Raw genomic sequence first — 23,280 nt, 5'->3', positions numbered from 1 at the left:
GAAAGGAAGTGTGGGAACTTCTGTAAAGCTTTTATCTAAAAGAAAGGAAGAAAATAAGAGTAAAAAAGTAAGCCTTACCGAAAGTCAATAGAAAGGAGGGCACTGGTAGCCTCACTGGGGTCTTCATAGCAGTCTTCAGACAAGGATATGAGCAACCTGGCAGGTAGGAATGGGGGATGGAGAACACAAATATTCTCAGAGCATCTGTATAGGCAGCTAGTTTTGAGAGAATCAGTTGCCAGAGTCTTATATTTTCTATCTGTACACCTTTAAGATTGCTCCCTTGGCCAGGGTGCCCTCCTTCACGGCCATCTTCCCTCTGATGGAAGATAGTCAGGTTTCTCACCCCCAATACTGCTATGTATTGCCCTGGGGTATCAAAAATTTTGGGGTACCAAACAAAAGGACTCATTTGAAATATCGCTGCCAATAAGGATTAGGTGGACAAATCCTTTGTGATTCGAGTGATTTCCCAGTACTTCCCTCCACCAGTAAAAGCAAAGGAGGACAAAACCATTTCTGTTGATAGATCACAGTGTGATTTTGGTATGTAAAATCAACATTGCTATAACTATATTCCTTCTACCACTCATCTTCTCAACTTAACGTGAGCAGGAATTTTCCAACATTTACGTCTATAAAAGCAAAAGTAGAGGGGTGCCTGGCTGGTTCAGTCGCTGGAGGATGCAACTCTTGATCTCAGGGTCTTAGATGTAAGCCCCCCATTGGGCATAAACCTTACTTAAAAAAATTTTTTTTTTAAAGGAAGAAAATTAAAAAAAGCAAAAGCAAAAATAGCAATAGATTTAATACTTTAGTAATAAGTAATGCCCACTTATTGAGCAAAGCCTCTCAAATCTGCACCCAGAAAACACTTGAAAATACGATTTTCTAACCTTTTAAAAAATACTCCAAAATTACGTGTGTCTGGGTGGCTCAGTCGGTTGAGCGTCGACTCTTGGTTTTGGCTCAGTCATGATCTCAGGGTCATGAGATTGAGCCCCATGTCAGGCTCCGTGCTCAGTGGGGAGTCTGGTGGGATTCTCTCTCCTCTTTCTCTCTCTGCACCCCCCCCCCACACTCTTTCTCTCCAAAATAAATAAAAATAAATCTTTAAAAAAAAGGAAATATTTAGACTTTTAAAAAAATTCCAATATTAGTGGCTGGAATTATTTTGTGTATCTGTCTACTTCTCAGTGTCAGTATTCTCTCTCCTCCAGCCCCTACTAGAGTCTCTGAGAGCAGGGACACTGACTGTCTTATTTAGCAATGTAATCCTCCAGAATCTAGAACACTGCCTGATAATAACAACTCTGCAGTGACTGATAAATAAGCAAGTAAATATTTATGGACTTGTTCGTTTACCTCCAGTATGTCCTCAAATATATACAAACCATGCCCCAGATATTGCATGAGACATTTTATTAAAAATTATTCGTTGTTCACCTGAAATTGAAATTTAACAGGTCATCCTGCATTTAATCTGGCAACCCTATCTCCACTGAAATTGTCCTTGTTGAAATTAAGGGGAATGATATTTTAGCTCACTTCCCTCATTTCAAGCCATATATGTGTTCAAATTCTTTTTTCTGCTGATAGAATTCTGCAGTTCCCACCTGAGGGGATAAACTTTATGCTAGGTACACTTCTTTCTCCTGCTAATTCTTTGATTTGACAGGATCCTAAGAAATGTAATTTTAATGACTTTGGGACCTATGGGATCTTCCATTCTTTCATGTTAGGAAAACCATAAAGTTCTCAAGGAGACTTAAATTTGTATGTGGATATTTTACCTGGCTTTGTCTAACTCAAGATCAAAACTTAGAGTCTTTTTACTGCTATTTCCTTTGAGTCAGAAAATACTTCCTCACTGATGTATTTATATTATTAATTTCCTTCCTCATCAATATTGTAAAGTAGTCCATAATACCAATGTGTTTGAATAACAAGATTCAATAGAATTCTCATTCTGAAAGAGCTTCCAATGGCCATTCTTTTATTTTTTTATTTTATTTATTTTTTTTTAATGGCCATTCTTTTAGAATACTTTACTTTGTTAATCATTGTAGACTCTGGCTTTTTAGACTAAATATATGACAATCAACCTCAGCCAATATTCTCTTTGATGCTCAAATTGTCACAACTCTGGCAAACGTGAGCTCATTTTATTTTTTTATTTTATTTCTTTTAATTTTAAAAAAGATTTTATTTCTGAGAGAGAGAGCACAAGCAGGGGTAGCGGCAGGCAGAGCGAGAAGCAGGCTCCCCGATGAACAAGGAGCCCAATGCCGGACTTGATCCCAGGACCCTGGGATCATGACCTGAGCTGAAGGCAGACCCTTAACTGACTGAGCCACCCAGGCATCCCAACATGAGCTCATTTTAGATTGGTCCCTGTGTCATTTCAATATAACCTCATCAAATTTGAAAGCCTTTTGGCACAACAAAATTGCCAGGCTCACCTTATATTTTTTCTGAATATAGAATTAGCTATTTCTCCAAGGAACACTGGTGCCACATAGCCGGGGTGGGGGAGAAATATATGCATATTGGGGCTCACATTATTTCTGGGCAACTGCTCTTGGACAGATATAAAAAAAGATAGGTATTTTATTGTAAAGAAATGAAGTTAATATTGCTACTGCCAATCCAGTTTTACTTAAATTCTTAATTCTACAACTATACTCCTTTATCTTCTATGGGTAAATCTTCATTAAAAAATTTTTTTTTGAAGTAAACTCTACCCCCAACATGGGGCTCAGCCTCAGGACCCTGAGATCAAGAGTCACATGCTCTACTGACTGAGCCAGCTAGGTGCCCCCTTCATTTCAAACTAAATAAATATAATGGTTTATTTTTTTCTGACATTTCAAGTAAATAGTTCTCAAACAATTCAGTAGCCACACAAATGATACAATTACTGAATAAAGTTTAAAATCTTTTAGTCTTTTTTTTTTTTTTTCCATCACGGTCTTTAATGCTGCCTCCCCTTTTTAAAAATTTTATTTCCAGGGGTGTCTGGGTGGCTCAGTTGGTTGAGCATCCAACTCCTGATTTGGGTTCAGGTCATGATCTCAGGGTTGTGGGACTGAGCCCTGCGTTGGGCTCCATGCTGAGGGCAGAGTCTTCTTGTCTCTCTCCCTCTGCTGTCCCTGCTACCCCGGCTCTCTCTTAAATAAATAAAATCTTTCAAAAAATTTAACTGTTTTCTTCTTTAAAAGATTTCATTTGGGGCGCCTGGGAGGCTCAGTTGGTTAAGCACCTGCCTTCGGCTCAGGTCGTGATTTCAGGGTCCTGGGATCGAGCCCTGCGTCTGGCTCCCTGCTCAGAGGAGAGCCTGCTTCTCCCTCTTACCGTTTGTGCTTGCTCTGTCAAACAAATAAAATCTTAAAAATATTTTCATTTATTTGCGAGAGTGAGCGAGAGTGTACGAGGGGGGGCGGGGGGAGTGAAGAGCAGAAGGAGAAGCAGACTACCCACTGAGCAGGGAGCCCGATGACACGGGGTTCGATCCCAGGACCCTGGGATCATGACCTGAGCCGAAGGTAGACACCCAACCGACTGAGCCACCCAGGTGCCCCTAAAATGAGGTATTTCCTATTAGCTTGGTATAAAGTTTCTATGTCTTCAATAAGTTATATATTTTTAAGGCATATAACATGGTAAATTTTGTGTATTCTACAATTTAAAAAGTTGGAAAAAAATGATTGAAATGTGAACATATACTGGCTCTGACATTACTAGAAATGTAGTAATAAGAGTCAAAATTGGCTTATTCACCTAGAATCATATTTTCGAATCGTATACTTGGACTATATGTAAGTCACTGTAGGTAGACTAGATGGGGTGAAATTAAGCCATTACATAGAAATGTGGATACAGCTATGTTATTTCCCATCTCAAGATAGATCAGACACTTCTGTCTCCTCGTAGCAGACAATCTCCACCAAAGAGAATTCTGGAGGTGGGCTGCAAGAGAAGAGCTGCTGCCCTGATTTCCAGGCTAGCACTTCGAGGTTATTCTAGAATTTATAAAGTCACAACATATTTCCGGGGATGCACAAAGCTGTCACTTCATCCACAAATATACATGTTACTGGTGTGAGTGAGTCCCCTCAATTCATCAGATCACCACATTTGGGGAGACAAAGGGGTAGAAGCACTGCTGCCCCCAAGTGCCAGGGGTAGAATTGCAAGATACAGGATGCCCCATTAAATTTGAATTGCACATAAGCACTGAGAATAATTTTTTTAGTGTTAAGTATGCCCCCAATATTATCTAGAATCCAGATTAAGTCCTGTACATCTGTCTGCGTGTGTGTGTAAACATGCGTATCTGGGTGATATGGGGGGGTGCTCGCAAGCATCTTCAGACCAAGACAGCCTGAAAGCCCCCTGGGGACAGCTTCTTCCCAGTCTCCCAGGGGTCCTCAGCCACTCTCCTGGAGCCACGGAGGCACTGCCTAACCACAGCTGGACACTGGGACTGGAGCAGAGCTCAGGTCTACCAGTTTCTCCCATTTGTTATGTTGTGTGAAGGTCCCCACACAGAAGCCACCAGATCAGCAGTGCACCCACTATTGGCTTTTTTTCTCCCCTCCTTTCCCGCTCCCTCACACCTGGCTTCCTGGAGCCATCTCCCTAAGCAACCTATCTGCCCCCAAGCCCTTGTTGCAGGCTGTCCTAGGGGAAACCCAAACTGTAACAGTCGGTACTGGAAGTGGCCCTAGAAACTGAGCCCTCAGGATGGGATTCTGGAACAGGTCACTCGCTGGTCAGATGGTTAGTAAGAGGAGCCTGGTAATGAGCGCGGTAGTCATGACTCCTGGCATGCTCTACCTGGCCGTTACGGAGATTTCTACCAGGCACGGCAGGATATGAGGTTCTGGTAGAAGGGGAAGCATGAGTTTCTGAAACAGTCCTAGAACTTGAAACCTTATTGGGATAGTGGCAATTACAAGGACTGCAGGTTCTCTCTCAAGCTTTGAAGAAAGAAAATTATAGGCTTAGTTCAGCCAACTATCATTTCAGGGCATGTTGTGAAAGCCAAAGTCGCCCACAGGAGGGATTAAAGAGATCCCCATCTTCTGCAGCAAGAGCAGACTGGCCTGAAAACTAGCACAGGGTTGATTGTGAGGGGGGCAGAACTGCAGAGGCAGCTAAATGCAAAGCCTTGCCAAGTCATTTATGCCAAAATTCTGGGTCCTGATTGGGATCCTGATGCATCAGAAATCTGGGGAGGCGTGCTCGAGCACCTCAAGCCCCAAATTCTCCAGAACCCTCTGGTCTAACAAACGCACTCCCTCCCCCCCTTGCTGTAGGAGAGTAAACTTGCTTGGAGACCACGCAAAGATCTCACCTGACTATAGTCAGGGAACAGACAGGATGGACTTAAAGGAATCATGCTGGATATTACTGAGTTGTGGAGTTTAGAAGGAAGTTTCAGAGTCAGATTTTCAGACTGTGGCAGAGACAGAATATACACAACCAAAATGCACATGAGGCTGACAAACGTTCTCCATGATGAAATAAATGTGTTCAGTATGCAGAAAAAAAAAAAAAAAAGGCAGAACACAGACCAAGATGCAGTTACTCTATACACTCTACCCCAATTTCCCAATATGGACCTTCACGAGTACGAAAAGTTCTAATTACCCCAAATCCAAATTTCCCCATAACTAAAACCGGCAGGAATAGTTTCCTCTCTTGGGAAGTGTTCAGTAACCAACATACCATTTAACAGTCCTGAGGCACCATTACAAGATGTTGTAAGTTTATTCCGAATCAGATTAAATTGTGTTCAATGTGGCTCAATTCTTTACAAATCTTATACTTCTCGAATATATGTTAAAACAGTTAAACAGTTTCAGTGTTCCTTCCTTAATTATACTGGATATACTCAGTGTAACTATACAAAAGGCAGTGCTGGCCTGGCTTGGGACCCGAGGCGAGGGGACCGCGCCCCGGAGGGCTGGCCAGTGAGGAATGCTCCGCCGCCCTCCAGCCCCTCTGTGCCACCATGCCACCACTGAGCACCCACTCCCCAGACACCCCTTGATGTGTTATGAGTGAAACAAAATCTACGACTAGAGTTTATATCGCAATTACTGGGCTTCTCCCTAGCATCCATGGGCTAAAGTTTAATAAAAACAAAACCCACCCAGAGAGCATTACTTGACAGTTAAAGCACTTCTCCCTCTCCAGGGTGGACTCTCTGATGTTTGGAAAGATTTGACTTACTACAGAAGGTTTTTCCACAGTGATTACACCAGTAGGGCTTCTCCCCGGTATGGATTCTATGGTGTTTATTAAAATTTGAGCTGTGGTTGAAGGCTTTCCCACACTCCTTACATTTATATGGCTTCTCTCCAGTGTGGAGCCTCTGGTGAGAACTAAGACCTGCGTGCTGACTAAAGCTCTTCCCACACTCGTTACACTGGTAAGGTTTCTCCCCAGTGTGTATCCGATAGTGTCGGATGAGGCTGCCTTTACCACTGAAAGCTTTTCCACAATCTTTACACTGATATGGCGCCTCTTCGGTGTGCATTCGCTGATGTTTAAGGAGGTCTGAGCTCTGACCAAAGGCTTTCCCACACTTACAGTCATAGGGCCGCTCTACCAAGTGTGTTCTGTAATGAAGGGTGAGGTTTGAACTGTGGCTGAAAGCTTTCCCACATTTGGTGCATACGTACGGTTTCTCCCCAGTGTGTGTTCGCCGGTGTTTGGTGAGATTTGAGCTATTACTAAAGGCTTTTCCACACTCGGCGCATATGTACCGCCTCTCTCCTGGGGCAGGTTTGGCGGGAATCAATTCTCTGCCTTTCTTGGAACCTTTGTCTAGGAGAGGAGTTTTTGTTCCCCTTTCCTTTTCAAGGTTTACCCACTGCCTTTCTAACCTGGCCTCACATTTACTGGCAATAATAATAACATCCCTTTTGAGTTCTTGAGATTCTTCAGAACTTTTCTGCTTGTCTGTTGATTCCTCATTCTGGGGGTTCGAGTTACAATCTGAAACAAGAAGTAGAATAAGAACAGGTCAGTTGTTTTGTGTTCTGAGAAGAAATTGTTGAAGGAGAAATAGAAACGTCAGCTGACATGGATGGTGACCAAGTATCACTCGGTGAGAAGTCACAACAGGACAATGACACAAATAAGTCACCACCAGATCTAGTTTACAGCACAAGGCTTTCACACCAGCCCCCAGCAGCAGCTATGACGATATGACGAGGACATAGCCTTCTCTGCCAGAAGAAGAACTTCATATAAAGAGGGCACGGAAGCAAAACCAAGCCTACTGGGACAGAAACAAAGGAGCTGGGGGATGCTCAGGCAGAAAGAAACAAGTAAGAAATATTACCGAATGGTCAAAGTTGATTAAGGAAAATAAAAAGGGTAATTAAGGGAGAGGAGGCTAGTGGCAAACTCATGAAATCCATATTCTCACAGAAGTGGAATATAAAAGCAACAAAAAACAGGGAACACTACATCAAAAACTAATGATGTAATGTATGGTGATTAACATAACATAATAAAATTAAAAAAAAAAAATCAAACCAAACCAAACAAAAAAAAAGGCAACAAAAGAGGACATTCAGTCCACGTATGACCAGGCTAGTCCCAGCTCATTATTAGTTTAAATCAAAGTGCCCACCTCCCAGGAGGGTTTGATTCCCAGCACGTACCCTACAGTGGCTGTCTCACCATCTTTTTTTTTTTTTTTTTTTAAAGATTTTATTTATTTATTTGACAGAGAGACAGCGAGAGAGGGAACACAAGCAGGGGGAGTGGGAGAGGGAGAGGCAGGCCTCCCGCGGAGTAGGGAGCCCGATGCGGGGCTCGATCCCAGGACCCTGGGATCATGACCCAAGCCGAAGGCAGACGCCCAACGAATGAGCCACCCAGGCGCCCCTGTCTCACCATCTTTTAGTTCTAAAGTTAATACTGCTAAACCAGACTGAAGCCATCTATCTTTTTTAGAGCACTGCACTAGGCGCAGGCACACTTACAAGTCCGTCTAACCCATCCACATACACGGAAAAGGGGAGTAAGAGAAATCCACACTGAACCAGGGGCTCCCTGACACCTGTCGGCACCCGAGGAGTACAGAAGCCTCTGTCAACGAGGTACCTCCCTCTCAGCCCCTTCCCTGGCCCCTGGCGCCCTCTCTCCACTCGACCATCTCTTTCCTCCAGCCGCCAGCAGCAACCGTCCAGCTGCGTGCACTCTCACCCCCTGCCCCCTGGGACCACAGCCGCGGCAGATAAAAGTCCCCTCCACTCTCGGTGATGAGCAATCACTTGGCTACACATACAGACTTTCCTTCAAGTTGCCGTGTACTCTGTGTGGGAAATAAGTAACTCAATAAATAAGCGAAACATTTTAAATAACCTTATGAGGCAGAAGCTGAGAAGATCTTACCTGGGACCATTTCTGCATAATCCAATGCTGATTTTAACAGGTTCTTCGCTCAGTCATTAACAAATGAACAAGCCTCATCTCTCACTGGTTCCTTCAACCTGTCACACCTCTGTGAACAGTCCCTTTTTTAAACTCACTTCGACCAACCCTTTTAAGAGTGTGTCATGTTCCCCCCACCCCCCCAAGCTAGGACTCTAGCTGAGATGCACGCACTTGGGAGGAAAGGCACTCAGGTACTCATCATCCTGCCCAGGCAGCCAGACCAGGCAAGTCAGTCTAGGGCGACTGCCTCACAACCAGTAATGAGAATTATTCTGTTTCTTCCACCACAAAGGCCTGGGGCACCAAGCACGCAGCACGACAGACAGTCCCTACCTTGACTCTTTCTCGGCTCTGGAGTGAAATCCTGCTCTTCCCCAGTCTCCTGGATGTATAAGGGCTCCCAACCTTCGCATCTGTGACGGGTCTCCACAGACTGCGGCTGCGTGTTGCTTGGAAACTTTGCTGTTCCTGAAGAGGACCTCTTCTCCCAAACCTGTTGCTGTTCATTTGGAGGAGGTGAGACCTAGAGACAACCACGAATGGCGGGGTTTGTGCACAGCTCACCTCAGAACTACAGGTGACCCCTGAACACGGGTCTGAACTACGCAGGTCCACTTACACACATATATGTATTTTTCGATACATCCAGTACAATAAATGTATTTTCTCTTCCTTATGGTTTTCTTAATGTTTTCCTTTCTGTAGCTTACTTTACTATAAGAACATGGTATATAACACACATAACACACAAAATAAGTGTTGACTGACTATTTATGTTATTGGTAAAGCTTCCGGTCAACATTAGGCTATTTATTTAGAAGTTAAGCTTTGGGGAATCAAAAGTTATATTGGGATTTTCAAATGCACGTGTGCTGAGGGGAGGGGGGTGACAACCCTAACCCCTGGGTTGTTCAGACTTTTCAACTGCAGAACGAAAGAAAGCCTCAGGAGAGCTAAGGTACAACCGCTAGGAAAAAGAAAAGAAACACATCCATCTCATTCCACTCCCACGGCTAAAGATCAATACTGGACAGAAGAAGAACAGGAGGAAACATGATCTAAGTCAGCAGAAGCTTCCATTCAGCCCCTCCCATTGGATGGATAAACCCAGTCCTGCCCAAAGTGCTCTATTCCCAGCCTCACAGCATGTAAGTTCTCCCCAGCCTACCTGCTGTCCTGGCTCGTCCAGTTCCTGCTCCAGGTCTTCTAGGAGAGTGACGGCCTCTTCGGCGCTCTCCGGGCAGTGCTCCTGCACCCAAGCCTGGAGCTCCTGGGGCAGGATGGTCAGGAACTGCTCCAGCACCAGCAGCTCCAGGATCTGCTCCTTGGTGTGGATCTCGGGCCTCAGCCACTCGCAGCAGAGCACCCGGAGCTGGCTCAGGGCCTCCCGGGGGCCAGGCGTGTCATGGTAGCCAAACTGCCGGAAGCGCTGGCGGAACACCTCCAGGCTAGGAAGGCTCTGCCCTTCCTCTTCATCCTCATCTTTAACCACCACAGGTCCCCTCTCCCGTGGAGGCCGAGGGCCCCGAACTGCAGCCATGCCCAAAACCTTGGTCATCACACAGATTCCAGAAACAGTCTCACTAGAGATGGGACTCTGTGGAGCAGGAAATATCGGTTCCTCTGGGTTTCTGGTTCTTTAGGGCTACGCGTTCAACCTGAGAAAATATGGTTACCATAAATTACAAAAAGAAAAAAAGGATGCTTTTCAGGTCTTGACAGCCACACCTTTAGCACAAGAAATTGTGGAAATTACAGCTACCATAAAATTATCATACAAAAATTACTGTTCAAAATCATTCGGGAGTCAGTTCAGGATATCCTAATCTTGCATTGTCTCCACTCTAAAAAAAGGGCACAATGGCATACTTTTAAAATTAAATTTAAATTAACTTTGCTCCAAAAACTGTTTCAGAATCTTACAACTCCAAGATTTCAACAGGATATCTACAGGCCAAACGCAGCCTTCCAAATCTAAGACTTTGAGCTTCAATATTAAAAATTTGCTAGCCAAGGATGTATGACTGGCTCAGTTAGTAGAGCATGCGACTCTTGATCTTAGGGTCGTGAGTTCAAGCCCCACATCACTCCCTACTTCACTAAATAAATAAACAAACAAATAAATAAATAAATAAATTGCTAGTCAAACGATGGGGCTAGTCAGCATAACCAGGAATCATGTTAGAAGGCTGGAATTAACTAGAGTATTTTAAAATAATTGAGTATAATTAATAATGTAATTTAAAAAATCTGTTTTTCAAAGATCCCATTTATTTATTTGAGAGACTGCGAGGATGTGGGGGGTTGGGGGGAGACAAGCAGACTCTGTACTGAGCTCAGAGCCCCACGCAGGCTGATCCCATGACCCTGAGATCAAACAGAGCCGAAACCAAGAGTCGGACGCTTAACTGACTGAGCCACCCAGGTGCCCCAATGATATAATTCTGAGCTTCACTTGACCCACTTTTAAGTAGGGCATATGCAAGTTTTTAAATGTCCTTTACCTTTAGGTTTCACAGAAAGACAAGTGGAATGACAGAGATTAAACTAACAGTAACCTATATTCTTACAGAGGTATTTATTTCGATGAGAGATATATTGCTGAGAAGGAACTGAGGGGAAAAAAATTAAACCAGAGATGATACAAATGCAAAGTGCTTAAAAGTATTTTTCTTTTAAATATCAAATATTATAAACATGTCGGTCAGTTCATACATTAGAACACCGAAAACATCTGTAATAAATATAATTACTTCTATTTTCCTCATTTGCCAAAAGTGAAGTCCATCTACTCAACATTTACTTGAATGCCATGGGCTTGGAGCTGGGAGTGCAGTGATGAGCAAGCCAGACGCACTCCCACCCCCACGGAGCTTTCAAGTTTGTGGGAGAGATGGAAAATAAATGAGTAAAGAGACATCAGAATCAGACTACAATTATCAGCATTCATTAAACATATTCTGAAAGACACCTGCATGAATTAGCCTTCCATGCTTGTGACTGGCTTTCCTGAGCATGTTTCCAACTGTTAAGCAGCACCTGTCATGTGTCACATAGATGTCCCACTCTGAGCGTGGATAATTGAGAGCAGGAAAACTCCAGCAAAGTCTCAACAAAGAGCCAAACAGATAAAAACCTACGTGGGTTTTTGTTATGTGAAACTATGCTGATAACAAGGGTAGAGACCATAAAAAGGAGGCACAAATGACTTACAGAAGATGAGGAAATAGGAGTCACAAATAATCTAAATCTAAGGCATTTAAAAACTTGAGAATGAAAAAAATAAAAATGAAAATAAAAACTCGAGTATACTCCTGGCTCACACGCACATCGTTTTCCATGGATCTGGCTTGTATAACCTGAATATCAAGTCTCACATATGGCCCCATAATCACAGCAAAGGAAAAAGGATAAAACACGAACAGTGGTCTTGCTGGGTTGTAAATGACTTCGGTTTTCTAAATTCTTTTTTTCATTTCCCAAATTTCTTTTTTCTTTTTAAAAGATTTTACTTATTTATTTGATAGAGAGAGACACAGCGAGAACAGGAACACAAGCAGGGGGAGTGGGAGAGGGAGAAGCAGGCCGAGCAGGGAGCCTGATGCAGGGCTTGATCCCAGGACCCTGGGATCATGACCCGAGCTGAAGGCAGACGCTTAACGGCTGAGCCACCCAGGCGCCCCATCATTTCCCAAATTTTCTATAATGGGTGTTGTTATTTTTATATCAGAAAATCAGAATATCTTTAAAGACAAACAGAACAGTTTTTACTACTCATGCCCAAACTTCATGGCCTTCAAAACTAAAACAAAACCACCCCAAGAAAACAAAAAAGCAATTCCAGACCATGCAAAGCCCCCCGCCACAAATGTACATGTTAAAGCTTTTGTATCGTCTTGTATTAAGTTATTTAGTTTTACCCGTTTAGTAAACACACATTAAAAACATATTTTATATGAACTACCAATTCTGGTAATTAAAAAAAATACGAGGGCCACCTGGGTGGCTCAGTTGTTGAGCGTCTGCCTTCGGCTCAGGTCACGATCCCGGGGTCCTGGGATCGAGCACCGCATCGGGCTTCCTGCTCCGTGGGAAGCCTGCTTCTCTCTCTCCCACTCCCTCCCTGTGTTCCCTCTCTTGCTGTCTCTCTCTGTCAAATAAATAAATAAAATCTTTTTTTTTTTTTAAAGATTTTATTTATTTATTTGAGAGAGAGAATGAGAGAGAGAGCACATGAGAGGGGGGAGAGTCAGAGGGAGAAGCAGACTCCCTGCTGAGCAGGGAGCCCGATGCGGGACTCGATCCTGGGACTCCAGGATCATGACCTGAGCCGAAGGCAGTTGCCCAACCAACTGAGCCACCCAGGCACCCATATAAATAAATAAAATCTTTAAAAAAATATGAAATGGGATTCTAGGACTAGAACCTCAGTATGTATGTAACCTTTTATGAGAAATGCAGTAATTATCAGCTGCTAATTAGTCAGAATTCTAGGGATGCCAGTCCTTGGGACTCCCCTCCACTGTACCCCCATTCTTTTTTTTTAAGTTTTTTTTTTTTTTTATTATTTATTTGACAGAAAGAGATACAGCGAGAGAGGGAACACAAGCAGGGGGAGTGGGAGAGGGAGAAGCAGGCTTCCCACAGAGCAGGGAGCCCAATGTGGGGCCTGATCCCAGGACCCCGGGATCATGACCTGACCCGAAGGCAGACGCTTAACGACTGAGCCACCCAGGCGCCCCTGTACCCCCATTCTGAAGCATCCTATGAGATGTCAACAGGTGTCCTGACAGGGTGGACCAGAATCAGCACCACCCACTCCCTCATGCTGCCCTGCACACCCAATATACTGCTGGAGCGCCCAAGTTCAGGATAACTTGAAACTGAGCTGGGACAGGAGCACACCATCTCGTTTCCTAAAATAAAGGCATTAGCACTCAAGGCTAAAATAACCTTAAAATAACAGATGTAGTAGTGCCGGGAGCATTCATTTGAAATGCTTTGAAGTAGGTCTCCGCAGTGCTGAAATACTTGTTTGCAACTGGTTACAAAATTTCACACTCCACCCAGAGAAGGGCATCCCTACAACAGGAAAGACACTGGAATCTGTTGGGGCTGCTCAGCTTCTGGGATCAAGCCTGGGAGACTCAGCAAGACACGAGGAGTTATGTAACACAGGTGGCATTAAACAGGGAGTGACCTATCATTCATGCGGATCTGCTCCCAGAAGGGCATATCCAAACCCACAGATCACATAACTGCCTCGGCAAAACATGTACACGGTGACAATCAAAAGCTGGGGCTTGTGGCCGCCTCAGCTAGTAGAGTGTGTGACTCTTGATCTCGGGGTTGTAAGTTTGAGCCCCATGCTGGATGTAGAGATTACTCTAAAACAAACAAAAAAATCTTAAGAAAAAGCTTCCCTTAGACGCTGCCCACATTCAAATTCATGTCTTTGCCAAGACCACAAATGAGTGGAGGGCCTGGCACTTGGACCCCTTTGTCCTTGCTGCATTCATTCTCCTTGGAGATTTCATCTGGTCACACGGCTTGAATTACCATCTATATACTCCCAACCGCCAATTTACCTCCAGCCTGGACCTCTCTTCTGAACTCTAGACTCATACAACCAACTACTACTTGACGTCGCCACCAGCATGACCAATGGCACCTCAAGTTCAAGATGTCCAAAACTGCAGTCCCCATTATCCCCCCCACCGCCCCCGGCTATTCATCTCAGTTAACGGCAACTCCATCATTCTGTTTTCTTGGACCAAAAAACCTGGTTATCTCAGACTCCTCCTTCACATTCTACATATAATTCATAAGCAAATCCTGTGAGCTCTACATCCAAAAGACCCCCTGTTCAACCAATTCTCACTACCTCCAACACTGCCATCCCAGCCCATCACCTCTTGACCAGTGTACTGCAAGAGCCTAAGTGCTTCCTCTTTTGGCCCTTGGTCTATTGCCAACAAGCAGCCAGAGTGATCCTGTTAAAATACAACAGAAGTGATCCCTCTCCCTCTGTCCCTCCCCCTGTGTGTGTGCTCTCTCTAAAATAAATAACTAAATCTTTAAAAAATAAAATCTCTAAAAAAATAATAAAATAAAATAGAGTAAAACATTTAAATTGAAAAATATGGGGGACTGGGGGGAAAGCAGCTTTGACAAATGCTATTCTATTATGGAGTGGTAGTAAAGAGAAATATGTTAGCTGTTAACTTCAAAACTTAGTTGAAGCAGACCATTTTTAGACTTCATTAGGTATTTTTAAAAAGTTATGAAGTGTTTTTCTTTTACGATTATTTTTTAATTTTTTAATTTTTATTTTTTTAAGATTTTATTTATTTGTCAGAGAGAGAGAGCACAAGCAGGGGCAGAGGCAGAGGGAGAAGCAGACTCCCACTGAGCAGGGAGCCCGACGTGGGACTCGATCCCAGGACCCTGGGATCATGACCTGAGCTAAAGGCAGACGCTTAACCGACTGAGCCACCCAGGCATCCCACAATTATTTTTTAAAAAAGGTGCCTGGCACCTGGGTGGCTCAGTTGGTTAAGCGACTGCCTTTGGCTCAGGTCATGATCCTGGAGTCCTGGGATCGAGTCCCACGTCAGGCTCCCTGCTCAGCAGGGAGTCTGCTTCTCTCTCTGACCCTCCCCCCTCTCATGCTCTCTCTCTCTATCTCATTCTCTCTCTCAAATAAATAAATAAAATCTTTTAAAAAATAAAAATAAAAAAAATAAAAAAGGTGCCTGCTTTGTCTCTAGGAACAATATAATTAATTTCTCACTCTCATCCAACAATTATCAGAATATTGATTTGATGAAATAAAATTTCTATTGGGGCAAGATGGAATTTTGAGAATTTTAATGTTAATTAAAAGGGAGACATATGGGGACGTGTGGGTGGCTCAGCTGGTTAAGCTTCAGCCTTCGGCTCAGGTCATGATCCCGGGGTCCTGGGATCGAGTCCCGCACTGGGCTCCTTGCTCAGCGGGGAAGCCTACTTCTCCCTCTCTCTCTGCCACTCCCCCTGCTTGTGCTCTGACAAATAAATAAATAAAACCTTCAAAAAAAAGGGGACACATATGTTCCCAAAAGATTGAAAAACACTGTTTCTGTAAGAGAACTCTAAGTATCAAAAGTCTTCTTGGCAGGAATCTTCAGTTGAATGTTTTTAAGTTCTATGAATTTTGGTGTGGTGTTCCCCACTTAGCTATTTCTGAGTAAGAGCTGACAAGATTGAGGGATGATTGAGGGATGACAGACCTCATCAGTAATCTGGGGATGTTTTGGCTGTAAAAGACTGATTATTCAGTACTTTGTTGAAACAAAAGATACCATCACTGATCAATTCCAATGAGACATGATGTGACTAATTCACACCTCCTATAAAGACGCCACTGTTGCTCAGAACATTCTGGAGGTGGGGGGGCGGGAAGGGAGTTCCCTTTCTAACCTGCCTTCAGAGGCTTTTGTCTGCTACATAGTATTTCAACCATCCTCTAAGGTATTAAAAAATTTTTTTTGACCTTGAAACTGATTATGGAACCAGCATGATTTCAGATGCTATTTCTTTGTTTCAAAAATTACTTAATATTCTAGATTTCAGTCATATGTGAAATGTAAGAAATGAAACAAGCGAACAAAGAAAGCAACAAACCAAAACATACTCTTAGCTACAGAGAATGAACTGTAGGAGATGGGTGAAACAGGTGATGGGGATGAAGGAGGGCACTTGTCTTGATGAGCGCTGAGTAATGTATAAAATTGTTGGATCGCTATATTGCACACCTGAGACCAATATAACAAATACCTTTTTGAAGGTTTTTGAGTAATGTATAAAATTGTTGGATCGCTATATTGCACACCTGAGACCAATATAACAAATACCTTTTTGAAGGTTTTATTTATTTATTTGATACTCTAAATACCAAAAAAAAAGTTTCTAACAGATCTACTGCAAACATACACAATGCTTACTTTTACTTTTATCAAACAATTGTAACTAGCTGACAACATTATGACAATCTTGTCCTCCTTTGAAATCACACAAGCCATTTTCCAGTTTGGCAACTCTAACTCCAAGGCTCAAAGGCTAGCAGCAGAGGTTTATTGATTTATTTTTTATTTAAAAAAAAAAATAGGGGACACCTGGCTGGCTTAGTCATAAGAGCATGTGACTCTTGATCTCGGGGTTGTGAGTTTGAGCCCCACATTCAGCATAGAGCTTATTTAAAAAAAATTTCAACAGGAGAAAATCACATTTAGCTTGGTATGTACAGGGAGTCACACAAACATGAAATTCCAAAGGCAGTCTGGCAACATGGAGGCTTATATAACAGCCTGAGCTAAGGAGAGGGGTCTGAGGATACTAAGACGAGGAAGATCATTAGCAGGAAGGTGACAGGAGATGTTTGCAAAACAGAAGCTGCCCTATTATGCAGGTTTTTTAGGTAAAGGAGAATCTCCTTGATAGCTCTCTTTCTGGTATAGGCAGGCACTTGAGGGGAAAGGTGAAGAGCCTTTCCTGAATCTGCTGGGTTTCAATTGCTTTTAACTCAAATACTATTCATGTAAAGTGCCCCATCTTGGGGCAGCCTGCCCTTGGCTCCTGAAGTTCCCTCCTCTGAAAAATCGAAGTTTCACACATTGTAAGTCTAGTACCAGCAGAGGTTTAGCATACAAATCTGCACATAACACCCAGCTGTTGACAACCGTTTTATTAATTTCTCTGTTTGGCACACAAAAGTCACAGCCTGGTCTCTGCCTCCTCATACTGTCTCATCACTCCCCTCCTCATTTCCTATGACCCATTAATGCTCAATTTTCAGGGCAGATTTCTATTTGTCTTTCAAATCTCAGCTTAATAATAAATACACAAAAAGACACTTAACCTTAGTTATAATAAAAGACATGAAAATTAAAGCTACAATGAAACGCTTCCATCTATCAGACTGGTAAAGATTTCTTCAAAAATCCAATAATGCTCTGTATTGATTCCCGCCCCCCACCCCGAGAATGCCAGTTATTTCACATTTGGTCATGTTGAGTTTGCCTAAAGGTTCACTCAGGGATGCCCTCCAGGTCTTGGCTTCTGAATTTTTCTTTCTTCTTTTTTTTTTTTAAATTTATGATTGATTGATTGTAAGCTCTATGCCCAACGTGGGGCTTGACCTTATGACCTTGAGATCAAGAGTCACATGTTCTACTGCCTGAGCCAGCCAGGCGCCCAGGCTTCTGAAGTCCCGGGACTTCTTTTTTTTTTTTTTTTTAAGATTTTTATTTATTTATTTGAGAGAGAGAGAGAGTGAGAGAGACAGCACATGAGAGGGGGGAGGGTCAGAGGGAGAAGCAGGCTCCCTGCCGAGCAGGGAGCCCGATGTGGGACTCGATCCAGGGACTCCAGGATCATGACCTGAGCCGAAGGCAGTGGCTTAACCAACTGAGCCACCCAGGCGCCCCTGAAGTCCCGGGACTTCTAATGAGGCTCGGTTCCCACAGCAGGTCTCCAAGCCCCTCAGGCGTGTTCTCATCAATTAGCCCTGAGTTGGGACTTCCTGTTGAGAGCCAGGGGAAAAAAAGAGAAGGCAACCCGAGTCCGACTGACGGCTCGGCTCAGGAAGAGCCCAGAAAAACTGCTCTGGAAAGAGAATGAGGCAGTTTCATTTGTGAAACCCCCGGGGCGGGGCGGAAAAGGCTTTCCCGCGAGCAAGAGCCTCCGCCACCTGGGGCTGGGTAGAAGCGCGGGGCTCCTCCCTGAAGACCTCCCAGGGCGGGTCAGCCAGGGTTCTCCAGAGGCCACAGCTGCTCAACCTACTCCTCCCTCCCCGAACCCTTTCGGCCAAGGCTCTCTCTCTCGCCCGCCACGCGAACCAGGAACCGAGAGACTCACCGCATTTGAATCCGCTCGAAGCGCTCGTACACCTCGACGCACCCTGCAGCCGGCGCAGCCGGAAGTGCGTCAGGGCCCCGCCCCCGCTGGAGTCTAACTGGGCCGTAGCGGTCCCTCTAGGAACTGGGAAAGTCGTCTCTGCATCTCGGTGTCTCGGGTTCGTGGGGGTCGAGGCGCTTTGGGGACAGACGGAGTCGCTCCACTACGGGAACACGACCTAGTTCCACCCACCTCCCTTTTTTTTTAACCAAAGAAGTGCCAACCAGGTGAAGGCTTTGGCCGTTCTCCCACCCCATCTCCGACGTCCCGGTCCAGGGAGAGGGTCCCCTCGTGGACTTCAGAGCCCTGTTCACCCGTGACCTGGGCCCGTCGCTTCGTGAGAACTTGATCCACGTTTATGGACACGGAGCCCCACGTTTGGCCCACGAAGCCAGAGATTGAGTGATCACTGTCAGACTTGAGTAACGGTGGCATCAATTTGAACAGAATTCTGGGCAGAAATCTCAGAGGCTGCCTTCTAAGGTGCTCCTGATGCTGTGGGGCTTGTTGAAGAAGTCTCTGCCTTTTCTCCCGCTGCTTCTGCTAAGCTGCAGGTTTCAGACTAGATTCTCAGTGTTTCTTTTTTTTTTTTCTTAAAGATTTTATTTATTTATTTGAGAGAGAGAATGAGATAGAGAGAGCATGAGAGGGGGGAGGGTCAAAGGGAGAAGCAGACTCCCTGCTGAGCAGGGAGCCCGATGCGGGACTCGATCCTGGGACTCCAGGATCATGACCTGAGCCGAAGGCAGTCGCTTAACCAACTGAGCCACCCAGGTGCCCTCAGTGTTTCTTTCTGCACCACCCCCTCCAGCCCCCACTGAGTTTGCTTTTGCCTGATCCCTCCTCAAAAGGCACACATGCTGAAGGACAGCAGCATGCCTGCACATGAAATTCCCTGCCTAAATGCACCCTGACTTTATAGAAACATGGTATCATTTCCCCCTTTTTTGGGGGGCGGGTCATTAATTTTTGTTTTTTTTTAATTTTCCAAAGATAAACGTAGAGAGGATGACAGTGAGCCTCCATGTAGCAACTGGCCAGTTTCAACAGTCGTCACATGGTCAGTCTTGTTTCATTCATTCATTCCCCCCATGCATGGTCAGACATCTAAGATGGGTGGGTTCTGGCTGCCACCTGTTAAGAGGCACCAAAAAGCCAATGGTGGCCCAGAAATGAGCAAATTGGAGGGTGTGAGGTCTGAACACCATACCATTCCACTGGAGAGAATCTGGAGAACTCTTCCTTACTTTAGGTAGGAGAAGAGGGGAGAATGAGGGACAAAGTAGTCACAGTTTTCAAATATGTAAAGAGCTGTCATTTCCAAAAGATATGTGTTTTATAGGACCCCAGAATTCAGAACTAAGACCAATGAATGGAAATGCTAGAAAAGTTCAATGTAAGGAATGACTTCCTAATAAAGTTGCTCAAAATAGCCACTTCCTGTATCATCTGGTGCTGTCTTGGATAGGTGGGAGAGCCCTGGGGATGGGGAGGACAGGAGTATTGCAGAGCACGTTTCTGGGTTTCATACAGCTTGCCTGCCCCATACCCCTGTTAGTTTTTCCTTGACTTCCAACCCTTTCACAACACTCCTTCACTGTTACCATTCCCTCCATACACCTCCTTAGAGCACTTACTATGGGCAAGGTACTGTTAAGCACTTGGTTGCACTTCCTTATTGCTCCATTAAAAACCTCAAAACTGAGTGACTTAACGCAACAATCATTTCTCATATGATCTCACAAGTCTGTGATTGGCTGAGTTCTCCTGCTTCCTGTGGTGTCCTCTAAGAAGCTGGGATGGCTGGTAGTTGATGCTGGCCCATAGACTGGAAGCTCAGCTGGGATGTGGGCCTTGGGGTTCAGTGCTCCTCCGTGTGAGCGTCTCCCCATGGCTGCTTGGGCTTCCTCATGATATGAGTCGCTTCCTTAAGAGGTCAAGGCAGAATTTGCAGATGTTTAGGGCCCAGCCTTGGATCTTTGCCTAGCCATGCAACCAGTGAGCTGTGACGTTGAGGCTTGAAGGAAATCCTTCCAACTCCAAGCTTGTTGCTCTTTCTAAAGCAAAGGAGGGGCGCCTGGGTGGCTCAGTCAGTTAAGTGTCTGACTCTTAATTTCGGCTCAGGTCATGATCTCAGGGTCGTGAGATTGAGCCCTGTGTCGGGCTCTGCACTCAGCCGGGAGTCTGCTTGTGATTCTCTCTCTCCTTTTCCCTCTGCCCTTCCCCCTGCTTGTGAGCTCGCTCACGCTCTCTCTCAAATAAATTAATTTTAAAAATCTTTAAAAAAAAGCAAAGGAGCCCAGAGTTCGAAAATATTAATGCCAAAATAGACCTTAAGGATGATCTGGTTAAGCTCTTGTTTTCAGATGAAGCAACCGATGCCTGGGGAAGTCAGATCCAAGGCACACTAGTGAGCTAGTTAGTAGCGGACCTGAGATAGACCAAGATTCTCTAATTCCATCCTGTGTCCTTACTATATCTCAACAGATTTTTAAAAATAGCATTAGGAATATCAATATGCTATCCATCCAAATCATCCTATATTACAGCAAGTTAACTTAGGATGAGTATTTATTTTCTTCCATTAATATAACTATGACCACATGGCACAACCGTAAGAGAGCAAAGGAAAAGTCAGCTACCGTGCCTGGTGGCTCACTGTGATAAGTCACCTGCATTTCCTCTTCAGAGCAGTTTTGATTTCCAAGAACCTCATACTTTTTCCAGTGAATTCATTCAACAAACACCAAGAATGTGTCAGGCATTGTGTTAAAAGCACAAGGAAAGGGGCGCCTGGGTGGCTCAGTCGTTAAGTGTCTGCCTTCGGCTCGGGTCATGATCCCGGGGTCCTGGGATCGAGCCCCACATCGGGCTCCCTGCTCCGCGGGAAGCCTGCTTCTCCCTCTCCCGCTCCCGCTCCCCCTGCTTGTGTTCCCTCTCTCCCCGTGTCTCTCTCTGTCAAATAAATAAAAAATCTTAAAGAAAAAAAAGAGCACAAGGAAAGGGGGAGCCTGGGTGGCTCAGTCAGTTGAGCGTCCAAATCTTGATTTCAGCTCAGGTCATGATCTCAGGGTGGTGAGGTGGAGCCCCGCGTCAGGCTCCATGCTGAGCGTGGAGAATGCTTAAGATTCTCTCTCTCCCTCTCCCTCTGCCCCTCCCCCACCCCGCTCACACTCTCTCTAAATAAATAAAAGCAGAAGGAAAAAATGAAAAATACACACAGTTCTTGGCAGATATGTAAACAAATAATTGCAGATGTGGTCAATGAGAATAGAGTGGAGACCGGTAAACAGTGCCTGAATGTGTCATCTTGGGTCTAACCTCTTGTAACATGCAAACATTGCTTCTGACAGCCCTCCGCTTCTAACCATTTACATGGCAGGGAGCTTACTAATTTAGAGAACAGTACCCTCCTTTCAGAGAGTTCTCATTGCTTAAAGTTTTTTAAATTAAAGCAAAAATCTGGGGCACCTGGCTGGCTCAGTGGGAGGAGCATGCAACTCTTGATCTCAGAGTTGTAGGTTCGAGCCTCATGTTGGGTGTAGAGATTACTTAAAAATAAAAAGTAACCGGGACCCCTGGGTGGTATAGTCGGTTAAGAGTCCGACTCTTGGTTTAGCCTCAGGTCATGATTTCAGGGTTGTGAAATCCGCCCTGTGCGGCTCTGTGCTCAGCACAGAGTCTGCTATAAAGTTTCTCTCTCTTCCTCTGCCCCTCCCCTTGCTCACTGGCTCTGTCTCTAAAATAAATAAATCTTAAAAAAAAACAAACAGTAATAAATTAAAGCCAAAATCTGCATTCCTACAATTTCAACTCAGTGACCCTGGTCTTGATCAGTCCTTTTCTCTCACAAAATGCAGTCGTTCTTGTCAGCCCTTCGAAATACTTGAACACTCTCATGTCCCAGCGATCACCTACACAGTTCCATGATCTTATCTGAAGGTTGCTTCTGAATCTTGGACTGTAAGTGCTCGCTTCGGCGGCGCATACACTGGATCTTGGACTGTGAAATGTTTGAACTGACCGAGGGCCCTTGGAGGGTCCACAGTTCCTAAATGACCTCCACACTCTCCCATCTCTCTTTCTCTACGCTGCTCAGTTGTCTTTTGTCTTGAAAGAGAAAAAGCGTTGACCTCTCCCTTGTGGCAGAAATCTGGAAGGGAAAAGCTACCAGTGGTTACTGTAAGCTCTGGCTTCCTCCTTCCCCTTCCAGCAGCATGGTGGTCATGTTTCTCCCGCAAATGGTGGCTTTCTAGACCTTGCTTGCTCATTCTCGCCTTGCTTATTTTTGTTGCTGTCACTATGCTTGGCCAGTAGAGGGTGATCATACCTTGATTTCTCCTAGAACAGGGCTGGGCAAACTTCTCACGCAATACAGCTGTGAAAACTTGCCTTTTTATTTTCCAGAAGGAGTCCGCATGTATATAGCATGTTGGGGAGCTGCAAAGACATTCATTCAGCTAAAGAAAACGAAAGCAGGGGCGCCTGGCTGGCTCAGTTGTAAGAGCATGCAATGCCTAATCTCGGGATTTTGAGTTCGAGCCCCACGTTGGGTGTAGAGATTACTTAAAAAAATAAAATATTAAAAAGAAAGAAAATGAAAGGAAAAGAGAATACAAGCAGAGTGATGTAGTTAGACAACCCATAGCTTAGAGCTGGAGCCCCGTGGCTATTGAGCCTTGGGAGTTTCGATCTGAAACTTGATTATCTGGAAAATGGGCAAAACATTACCTTTTCTGACAACTTTAAGAAATCTCTATACCCAGTGTGGCTCAAACTCACAACCCTGAGATCAACAGTTGCATGCTCTACTGACTGAGCCAGCCAGGTGCCCCACCTTCTCTGACAACTTTAAAGCATTTGGATCACATGAAAGTGAACTAG

The 23,280-nt window shown here is 44.5% G+C and overlaps 1 protein-coding gene across 1 annotated transcript; it reads right to left on the bottom strand.

The window, feature by feature from the left end:
* Positions 1–3,854: 3,854 nt before the first annotated feature.
* On the bottom strand, positions 3,855–18,440 carry ZSCAN21 (zinc finger and SCAN domain containing 21). Its single transcript, XM_032430829.1, has 4 exons — positions 18,358–18,440; positions 9,629–10,118; positions 8,794–8,983; positions 3,855–7,008 (listed from the first exon to the last, which is right to left on the bottom strand). The coding sequence occupies exons 2-4, from the start codon at positions 10,016–10,018 to the stop codon at positions 6,182–6,184; spliced, it is 1,407 nt and encodes a 468-aa protein (XP_032286720.1). The 5' UTR covers positions 10,019–10,118; positions 18,358–18,440; the 3' UTR covers positions 3,855–6,181.
* Between the last annotated feature and the right edge of the window lie 4,840 nt (positions 18,441–23,280).

The sequence above is a fragment of the Phoca vitulina genome, unplaced genomic scaffold (genome assembly GCF_004348235.1).
Source record: "Phoca vitulina isolate PV1807 unplaced genomic scaffold, GSC_HSeal_1.0 scaffold45, whole genome shotgun sequence".
NCBI classification, from domain to species: domain Eukaryota; kingdom Metazoa; phylum Chordata; class Mammalia; order Carnivora; family Phocidae; genus Phoca; species Phoca vitulina.
Note: the sequence above shows the minus strand (reverse complement) of the source record. Positions and strands in the feature narration are given on the sequence as shown.

What these genes read in the sequence shown, in the direction of transcription:
- ZSCAN21 (XM_032430829.1), bottom strand. Translation starts at nt 10,018, where the DNA reads ATGACCAAGGTTTTGGGCATGGCTGCAGTTCGGGGCCCTCGGCCTCCA. An exon ending in TGGACGAGCCAGGACAGCAG is followed by an intron (nt 8,984 to 9,628) that starts GTAGGCTGGGGA and finishes GGTTGTCTCTAG; the next exon opens with GTCTCACCTCCTCCAAATGA. An exon ending in AGAGCCGAGAAAGAGTCAAG is followed by an intron (nt 7,009 to 8,793) that starts GTAGGGACTGTC and finishes TTCTTGTTTCAG; the next exon opens with ATTGTAACTCGAACCCCCAG.